The sequence below is a fragment of the Hydractinia symbiolongicarpus genome, chromosome 12, assembly GCF_029227915.1.
Source record: "Hydractinia symbiolongicarpus strain clone_291-10 chromosome 12, HSymV2.1, whole genome shotgun sequence".
Classification (NCBI taxonomy): domain Eukaryota; kingdom Metazoa; phylum Cnidaria; class Hydrozoa; order Anthoathecata; family Hydractiniidae; genus Hydractinia; species Hydractinia symbiolongicarpus.
In genome coordinates, this window is record NC_079886.1 from 21,082,368 (window position 1) to 21,092,381 (window position 10,014).

The 10,014-nt window shown below is 34.4% G+C and overlaps 2 protein-coding genes across 2 annotated transcripts; both read left to right on the forward strand.

Annotated features, from left to right (window-relative positions):
* The first annotated feature begins 118 nt into the window (after nucleotides 1–118).
* LOC130621129 (protein RFT1 homolog) lies at nucleotides 119–2,464 on the forward strand. Its single transcript, XM_057436434.1, has 3 exons — nucleotides 119–1,253; nucleotides 1,353–1,587; nucleotides 2,004–2,464. The coding sequence occupies exons 1-3, from the start codon at nucleotides 146–148 to the stop codon at nucleotides 2,284–2,286; spliced, it is 1,626 nt and encodes a 541-aa protein (XP_057292417.1). The 5' UTR covers nucleotides 119–145; the 3' UTR covers nucleotides 2,287–2,464.
* A 486-nt stretch (nucleotides 2,465–2,950) lies between these two features.
* On the forward strand, nucleotides 2,951–7,837 carry LOC130621131 (uncharacterized). The gene is made up of 5 exons (XM_057436436.1): nucleotides 2,951–3,700; nucleotides 5,843–6,225; nucleotides 6,300–6,551; nucleotides 6,774–6,835; nucleotides 7,195–7,837. Exons 1-5 carry the CDS (start codon nucleotides 3,589–3,591, stop codon nucleotides 7,538–7,540), a joined length of 1,155 nt encoding a protein of 384 aa, XP_057292419.1. The 5' UTR covers nucleotides 2,951–3,588; the 3' UTR covers nucleotides 7,541–7,837.
* The last annotated feature ends 2,177 nt before the right edge of the window (nucleotides 7,838–10,014 follow it).

Sequence of the window (10,014 nt, forward strand, 5' to 3'; positions counted from 1 at the left end):
GTTTTTTTATCAATATATAGTATATTTTATTGTACTAATAGTTCGGATAAAGCTAAAATCTTGTATTAGTAATAAAAACCAGTTTTTTTTTACCTTACATATTTCAAGAGCATTTTACACGAAGTAGATTTTATCAACAAACAAAATGGCTGTTGATACGAGTATGAACGTGGCCATAAAAGCTGCTTCCTATAACATGGTTTTGCAAATAGTTTTTCGGTTCGGAACTTTTTTTATGAACGCTATCCTATTAAGATATATATCAAGAGAGATTTTAGGAATAGTAAACGTTCGCCTGACTCTGTTATATACTACAATCCTCTTCATTTCGAGAGAACCGTTTAGAAAGGCATGCTTGAGTAGGAGTGAGAACGCAAACAAATCAAAGTCAAATGAAAAAGGAACTATCAACTTAATATGGATTTGTATGGTTGTTGGGTTTGTTTCATCGTTTTGCCTGTCTTTGCTTTGGATCTACTGTTTTGAACAGCCTTCAGTAAGTTTGATCCCCCAGTACAAAAGATGCACAATTTTGTTTGCCTTTTCTTGCTTACATGAGTTATTGATTGAGCCGTTATGGATATATGGACAAAGATTTTCATTCATAACTCTTAAAGTTGTTTTGGAAGGTGTTTTTGTAACATTAAGGTGTGTCTTAAGCGTTATATTAGTAATATTTGTACCCAATCTAGGACTGTATGCATTTGGGATTGCATTTGTGATATCATCCCTTGTTTATGTGGCACTATATTATGGCTATTTCTGGTGGTACATTAAGAGCAGTTTCAAGGAGGAAGATAAAATATTACCCTTCACCAATTTTAAAGAATTATTTCCAGATTTCACAACGCCATGCGATTTACACTACAGGAACTTAGTTTTAAGTTTCTACAAGCAGTCATTGTTAAAGCAATTCTTGACTGAGGGAGAGAGATACATTATGACAGTATTTAGCATCCTTTCATTTGCAGAGCAGGGTGTGTATGATGTTGTTAATAATCTGGGATCACTCGCTGCTAGATTTATTTTTATGCCAATTGAGGAAAGTTATTACACATATTTTTCACAAGTATTAATGAGAGGAAAGAATGCTAAAGAGCATTCTGTAGAGCAACTTAACAAAGCAATCATATCTTTATGTATTGTGTTGAAATTTGTCTCATTGATTGGTTTAATTATTGTAGTGTTTGGATATAGTTACTCTTTTTTGTTGCTAGATCTTTATGGTGGGAAAATTTTAAGTGCAGGCGAAGGTATTTTTGAATAATTTTTTATTAGACTATAGTAGACAAAATCTAAGAATTTATTATATCAATAATGCTTTGTATGTTGTATATATTATTGTATTTTAGGTCCCACACTCCTTAAGACATATTGTGTGTATGTTTTGATTATTGCAATCAATGGAATCACTGAATGTTTCATGTTTGCTGTGATGAGTAAAGAACAGATTAATAAATACAACTATAAAATGATGATATTTTCTGTAGCATTTCTTGTCGCTTCTTTAATGCTAACAAAATATTTTGGCTCTTTGGGATTTATTCTTGCAAATTGTTTAAACATGTTTCTACGAATAATTGAAAGGTAGGTTCATAACAATTGTTGCCATTCAGGCTTACCAATAAGTTTTGATATGATACTCCGTTTCCTATGTGAAATTTTTAGTCACGCCATAATTATACAAATTAGCTGGCATTTATTAGTCATTTTTATGTTTTTTTCTATTATCGATGTCAAAGGATAAAAATCAGTTTACCCAGACATCTTCAGTCCCCCTCCACACATATGTATACACGTGTCTTGTGACTTCCCCCCAATATCCCATTTGTATGTACATTGTGGATGCCCTCCTCTTCGTCAGATATCCTGACAATTTTGAGTTAACTACCAGTTACTAAGCTACCAGTCTCTAAGTTAGTTTATTACTCTTGAAGGAACATCTTAAGCAAAATTGGCGGCACATTACGTTATCTAAATTTAATTATTTGATTTATTTTTAGTGTATTCTTTATCAAGCGCTTCTTTAAAGATTCCAGTCGCAATCCGCTGGTCTCGATTATTCCTACAAAAGGCGTTATGCTGTCTCTTCTCCTTAGTTTTATTTTTACAGTTGCTTCGGAAGGTTTTGTTGGATCCGCCAGCAATCCCATATATCAACTTGTCCACGTGGTTGTAGGTGGTGTATGTTTAGTGATGGTCGCAGCAGCTATATATTTAACTGAACACGAATTTATTCTCTTTGTTACTAATCTACTACAGCAGAAAAAAAACAAGACGGAGTAAGAGTGATATGAAAACAACTCTGATTGTAAAAAATCTGACGCAACACTTGCGATTTTTGGCCTAAGTCGCGAAAGTTGAGCACTGCGAAATTTCGATTTATATAAAATACGAAAGTGTAATTTCGTTGAAATGTTTTTTACATTTGTACATATTTTCCTAAAATATGTAAAATAATGCATAGTATATTTCTTCGTTATACCCGTAAATTCGCGAAAAATCGTTATACCCGTAAATTCGCGAAAAATCCAAAATCAGCGCGAAAGTTTTTATCAAAGATATCGCGGTTGTTTTGCTTTTATACCTTCAAATTAGTGGTAAGAAAAACAAACGCTGGTTATACGATCTGTATTAAGTGTTGAAAGAGTTTTTTGTGAAATCAAATATTACTGCTGCATATTTACTTTCTATTTATTTCAATTTGTTACGTCTGACAGGGAGATAAGCCTATTCCTACCGGGAATAGGCTCTCATTATACAACACATTATCGACAAGTCTATAGCGTGCCTATATTTGTTGACTTTTAACTATAAACAAATTGTGTGCTGTTATCGTTGTCTCCGTCTGCTATGTGGCAAAAAGGGAATAGCCAAAATTTTATATTTCTTGTGTTATCACCGCAAGTACTATTGTGTTGAAGATTGGCATTTCAAATATTGCAGTTCAAACATGCAAAGATATGATGTTTCTCGAGTATATAAAAATAAGTAGAATTCTTATTGACAGGTCATTGTGGTTATGTTAAAATGGTATCATGACAGTAGCTACAGGTACTCAAAAAACAACAACGTTTTATTCTATTCTGTTACACACGAACATTATTTTCACCTCACGAAGCAGTAACAAATTTATTTTTAAATTTTTGCGAATTACATGTTCGGTAAATGTCCGATGATGATTTTTAATGACCTGAATTCAAACTCGCAAACGTTTCTTATTGCTGATCATCTTAACTAGTCATTTGAGTGTGATGAGATTTAGTGTATTTACTTAATCTGTACAAATAGTATGATACGTGTATATGAGAAACTTGAACCCAGGTTCACATGTTTGTTGGGTTTCGTATCATAATATTCCTGCGTTTTTTTTTTTACTCTTGAATATAAATAACATAGCTACACAAAAATATGAATAATTAAATCATTTTTATTCATTCCATTTCGTCAATAAAAACATAGATGAAACCAGGCTTGACGTAAACCAAAAAACGTGAAATAAAATTATTGAACAAGCTGAAGAAAAATAGAACTCTCATCCAATTAATAATAGATGTAGTCATCAATAAAAATCGAACACAGTTCAAAATGTTGTCAAAAAAATTCTTTTGCAAATTTATTTTAATTTCAAGAAACTCACAAGAAGAAAATCTTGGCGGTACAAACATGAGCGATAAATGTACGACTTCTTATCCAGACGGTATGAAACTTTCTTTGAAATAATATGCACTTAATTTTAAGAATAATTTTATAAGAACATTGAGGCTGGAAATCAGGCTTTCACTATTTCCTGAAAAAACACAACAAACCTAGAGAAATATCTTTTAAGGCATAATTTTTGCAGAACAGATTCCAAACTTAACAAGCGGAATAAATGAAAACAAAAACAAAGCGCAAGTTGAAGTCTGATATTTTGGGTTCTAAAAAAGTGTATGGTGACTTCGTTTCTAATTTTTTAGATACTTAATAAAAAATCATTACTCAGATGTTTGCTGGGCCAAAAGTTAACTAATTTGTTTTTCAGCTTTTAAAAATACTAAATTGCGAAAAAAAATTTTACAAATACTGAATTTTGTAATACCACTACGCCACTAGGCAGTTAAAGTGTCTAAAATCATTGAAAAATGCTAAAAAGACGACATCTAAGTGGCATCTGTGCTAAGCATGTCTTTTTTTATAGAATTGAAGATGTAAAGAGCTCTGACCGTTTAGGTTTCTAATCAAGATTTGAGATTTGAATTAATTTTTTTCTTGCATTCGCTTGGAAAACCGTTGCCAACTATCTGTGAAAGTTGGCAGCTACATTTCTCAATAAAGGCGCAATTCTAAACAAACTCGTCTCCAGTCCTTGTTTTGTGGTTATGAGAACAATTTTGTGACAACAGGAGTCTCAGATTTTTTTGAAAATAAGAACAGGATAAGAGTAGCTCAAATCATTGGTTTCAAAACTAAGAACACGAGACTGAATTTTATTTTAAATTAAGACTACACATATTTTCTAAATTAAGGAAGGTATGAAAGACTTCTTACTTAAAATCTGCAAAGCCTAAGACATCTTAATTTACACTTTTTTATAAAAAATTATCAATTTTTAACAATTGTTATACTGTTTGCCTGTGGTGAATATAGGGTTCACAATGATCTAACTGAAATAGTGCAGGAGCAATACACTCTGTCTCTGACATCATAGTTTTGTGTATGCTGACATGGCAGTTTCGTTTAAAGGTTGGCTCTACGAAAAAAAGGAGTGCCTGTAGCGAGGTTCTACGTTAGGAAAATGATAAAGATCTGTTACAACATTACGCCATTGGCTGCTTGAACCATAAACAACTGTCAGCACACCTGAGTGCTGGATAAAGTCTACCGGCTAAGTTGGAGAGATTACAACTTGGTTTTATCATTAAGGTTGCATCATATTTGCATATATTAGCTATAAAATTAAAAAAATTAAATGTATTGTACATCGACTTGCGTTTTTTGTTCAGACATTTGGTAACCCTTACTCCAGGGCTTTTTCCTTTATCTTTCTTTTTGATAATGAGACGCAAGAGAAAAAAAGTCTTTTCGTCGTCCCAGTATGAAGACACAAAGAGCCTAGGGATAGAGATAGGATGTTCAGAGCACTAAAAAAACTACTAACTAAAAATCTGCTTCTCTCTCAAATGACAAGAGAAGTAAAAAAACACCCATTTCACAAACGAAAAAAGCAGCTGTAAAGTGGTAATAGAAAATCAAATTTTTTTAATCATATTTAAACTTTTTATTTAAACATTTTCAAATCTATACCTTAATGTATTATTTAAGTGTAGAAGTAGTTTTGCGCAGACCAACGAACTTGCTTTTTAAAAAGTTGTTAAAAAAATCAAACTAAGAACGGTGATACGGTCACCTGCCCAATACCGATGCTTGAAGAGACCTTTCTTCCTCTAAGAACAGACATATCAAACAATTCCCCCTTATAATCTACCTGAGTTAATAAGATGTAAATGATGGTCTAAATCTTACCCTTGCACGTCGTTTTTTGTGATATTTTGTTGTGGAGCGAGAAATAGAAAGACACAACAAGATGCGCAACTTATGCGTTCTTATGAAATTTTGTCACTTCCTATAATCAAAGCGCGAAAAAAAGCCATAGGATGAGGTTGTAAATTACAGATATTATAGACAAGTTAAAATAGACGGTAAATATAGTACCAAGAAATATTTTTGCCTGCACTATAACCACGTTGCAGAAAACGTTTTGAGAGAAACAATGTATATGGAAATGAATTTGCTGAATGCTATTTTTTACCGTATGTTGTTGTCTCTCAATAGTAATTGCTCTTCTTATTTTGATTTTCAGAGCATGGCGTATACGAAATTGTAACATGTCTTTTATTTGCTGTGGCTGCTCTCATCCTCATTCTCATCCACTTATTTTGTCCTGCGCATAAACAGAGATGGGCAGTAAGAAAAGATAAAAACAGGCACGTGATTAATATTGATGATGACGTCACAAATAGGTACGTCAATGGATACACCGCTCTTAAATCCGATCCTGATAAACCGCGAAACGGGATACTTACATCAACAAAAGCGAAATCCAGCTTTGATAACAACAACTTGCAGTCAACACATTGGAACGGCCAACAAAACCAGGACCCACGACTCAGGTCATCTTCACTCAACGTCCAGTTTAAGCTTGACAGTAACAGCAACAATGGTTTTACAAACATAGGGAAGCAGGTATGTGTGTTCAGTAACCTAAAATCATGAAAAAGTTGCAAAAATTTGAATGGAAGAAATAATTTTTAATTTAGGGTCCTAGTAAAAACTCTGTTAGTTTCCAGTCTGTTCATCGTCCACCATCATACCTTCACAGTCACATCAGTCCTACTATGAAGCGAGCGTCAAGCAGTCAGGAGTTAACCACGGCTTCCAAACGAAGCACAAATTCTTTAAGCGCTTATAACAGTCTGCCCAATGTTAATCAACCGAACATGGCCATCATGCAAAAGACACCATCATTTGAACCGAGTGGTCAGTCATACTACGACGAGAGATTAAGCCGGGTAAAATGTTTCTCAGATAACGTGCGAGCTGTTTAACATTTTTAGTAACAGTTTGTCCGTGTCTGAATTAGTTAGCAACCTTGTTTCCAGTGACTGTTTCACTCAGTTATTTTGTGTTTCACAATGTATGAGAAGTACTTGGAAGAAAATTGGTCAGCAAGTTTGATACCAACCTTCTATAACCCATTTTTTAAACTATTTTGAATAAAACATTTTTTATAGGATTTTGAAGAAAGCCTTGACGAGGGTGAGATGCAATGCACAGTTAGTTATGATCGAGCAAGGTAAATATTTCTGTAGGGTTCAAATATCACAAAAGTTCAACCAATCCAGTCAGGAGCAGTTTCCCCTTAACATTTACTATATTATTGCCACTCTAGTAATTTTAATTTTAATTCTCCGACTCTTGCAAACATTAGGACAACCAACTACTAAAATTATAATTTAATTTGAGGTCAACGGGAATCAACTTTTCTTAAGTCGAACTTGTTTTATTTGACTTCTTAGAATTGAAGTTGCAGGAAGTTCACTGTACCATCCACTTTCCAAGAGGTCTTAAAAAAACCTCGAGGTTTATCTCAAAGACCTCTGGGAACGAGAGTGCCACGGTGCTTAAATAGTTATAATCAACTTTATTTTTCAGGTATTTACTTATTTTGGATACACTAGCCATCCAAACAACCTTGCCACCTGGGGCACCTGGATTTGTTGTCGAAGTGACTTTAGCACCAAAACCTTCCGAAGTTATCCGTTCTAAAGTGTACGTTACAAATCAACCCGAGGTCGATATCACTTTGAATGAGCCCTTCTACCTAAAATGTAGTGAGTTTGAACTTGCAAGTTGTTCCATAATAATCACCGTGAAACCTGTGTTAAGTTCGATGATATTTTTTGCCGAAACCGACCTCAACAGTTTGGATTTATTGCGAAATGGAGAAATGTATCTGGGCGGCTTTCTGAAAGGAATCTATACAAACATGTTGTCCTAAACAAAATGGAGAAGATAAGTAATCGGTTTTATCAGAACATGATGCTTTTAATTCGTTGGAAAATGGGAAGATCCGCAGAACGAAGTTGTATGATTATGTATTCATAAGTTGATACAACATTTGGTATACTCTAAACATTATGGTAGATCCACTTGTACAACGTAAGATCACCGCTTATGTAATATAGAAAATTATATCGTAAAACACAATTTATCATTCCATATTCGGGGACTGCGCCGTCCTCAATATAAAAAAGCAATATGGGGCTCCACCTCACCAGAGACTGTTCTATGTAAGCCATGTTAGATTCAAAAAATTTTTTAACAATCTTGGATTCTTTGATGCAGACTGAGATCTCAGCAAGTTAAATCATAAACAAATGTTGTATCTATCCAATCTCGTTCCCAGCGCCTGTTGTCTTTTTTCTATAACCGGGACGGCGAGACCATGTTCGTATCGCCGTCCCGGGGTCAGAAAAGATACAAGATGTCCTGGAGATGAGGTTGGTGCCTATCCTTCTAGGTTTCACAATTTTTTCTTTCAATTTATTACTCTGAAGTTCAGTAGTAAAATGAACAGCATCCTAACTTAATTATGACGGAGTGTTAAGGCCACCTTTTTGAGCACTTTAAAACATAATTACTTAATGTGCGCATTAAGGGAACATTTTAGCGAAACATTGTAACGAAAGCAGATAATATCGCAATGTTTATTGATTGATTGGCATGCACCAGTTTTAAGTTTTATCTCTTACCATCTCGCGAAAAAGAAGGTCTGGGGACAAGATTGATGCCTTTAATGACATGATTAACTATCCGTTTGACCTCTCTAAACTTGACACGCCTTATTTAACCCAATTCAAGTAAATTTTTGTTGTAGGGGCGTGGCACACGTTTTAAGGAATTGCGAAAATATTCATTAGCACACCAGTATCACATGTACGTGGGGAGAGAGTAAGTGAACATTATTTTAGTCGTAAGCACTTACAAAATGTTCGTCATGTGAATCAAGCTTTTGGTTTCGATTCAACCTCGTTCCTAGGGCTTTTTTCTCTTTCTGTCCTAAATTAACGGAAAGAAAAAATGGTCCTAGGAACGAGGTTGTGTTCAGCATGAAGGTATCAATTTACGTATTTCAGGAAAAGCAAAGGGTTTTCAAAAAGGAAAAACTATTATTATTATTATCGTTTGCCTATGCTAGCCTTAAAACTGAAGGTTCTGTGAATACGGTCGTAGTGCATATAAAGCTCCCATTTGAGCTACGGAAGGCGTGCAAGCACAGCCATGGCCCATCATCTAGACAACCGCCTGAGATACCAATTCTATTCTCACGCTGAACGTTAAGCAGAAAGCACTTTTCTTTGGCATGATTCAGCTGGGGGTTCAAAACCAAGACCTCCCGCACTGGAGGCGAACGCTCTGCTACAAGGCCACCTTAGGCGAATACAGACAGAAATACATTAAGAAAAATTAAAGCTTCCATCTTTTCACGAGATAAAAACCATGTTACCTGTGCGGACAGATATCATTCCGGAATATGTGTGCAAGCAAACTCCTGATCCACCAAGTAAAAATCACCTTACATGTTTTTTTTATAAGCATAACGTTTATAAGCATATTTAGGATGAGCGTTAGTGAAAAAATAAACATATTACAAGCATAACTGTGAGCCCTTGTTGTTTGTGTTCGAAGAAAAAACAGTTAAAATTGTGAAACTTTGTTCTTTATTTTGGTTATTGGGTTTGGAACGGTCATGGAAATAAGCATATTCCTAGCATAATTTCAGCATCTTTTGTATTTAATGCTAAGCATACCCGAGCCTGATTTCAAAAATTCATATGCTAATAAAAAGAAAAACATGTATTCCAGGAAATTAATGAGGCACAATTTAAACCGAAAGCAATTAACGCCTATAACAACTTCGCGATTTAGCTCAACCTACTTACAAAAAAAAAACTAGTTTCTCTTGTTTTCTTTAAATCATTTACAATATCAGCCCACATTAGGTGCAGTTTATTTACTTTTTTAACGTTCTGGATATTTTTCGTTACACTTCGTATTTACTGGAATAAGAGCATTTGTTTTCAATATTAATGTTTTGTTTGCATGATGCCATTTTTTTATAGACACCCTGTGTAATTCCACATACTTTCAAAATATTGTAGAAACAGAAAAGAAAAACTTCTACATCCCGTACCCTACAACCACTAGAAAACAAACAAACAAAAAACATAGCTGGCCCCATTTTTCACGACACAGCCATAATAATGTCGATATATCTTCCGAGTTTGACCAGAAACAAGAAAACCTTAGTCAGAAAGCAAAAACAGCAGAGTGAGCGAATATTTATGTTTTGAATATTTTGTTCACGGTGCAAAACGGAAGAGGACCATTCATTCAGACAAAGAAAACAACAAGAGCAAATAGTAAAAGGTAATATCGCTTGTGAAAATGAGGCAAGTGACTGGAAGTGAG

Coding starts and splice junctions, on each gene's coding strand:
- LOC130621129 (XM_057436434.1), top strand. CDS start 146: ATGGCTGTTGATACGAGTATGAACGTGGCCATAAAAGCTGCTTCCTAT. Junction 1,254..1,352: donor AATTTTAAGTGCAGGCGAAG/GTATTTTTGAAT, acceptor ATTGTATTTTAG/GTCCCACACTCCTTAAGACA. Junction 1,588..2,003: donor TTTCTACGAATAATTGAAAG/GTAGGTTCATAA, acceptor ATTTATTTTTAG/TGTATTCTTTATCAAGCGCT.
- LOC130621131 (XM_057436436.1), top strand. CDS start 3,589: ATGTTGTCAAAAAAATTCTTTTGCAAATTTATTTTAATTTCAAGAAAC. Junction 3,701..5,842: donor TACGACTTCTTATCCAGACG/GTATGAAACTTT, acceptor TTTGATTTTCAG/AGCATGGCGTATACGAAATT. Junction 6,226..6,299: donor TTACAAACATAGGGAAGCAG/GTATGTGTGTTC, acceptor TTTTTAATTTAG/GGTCCTAGTAAAAACTCTGT.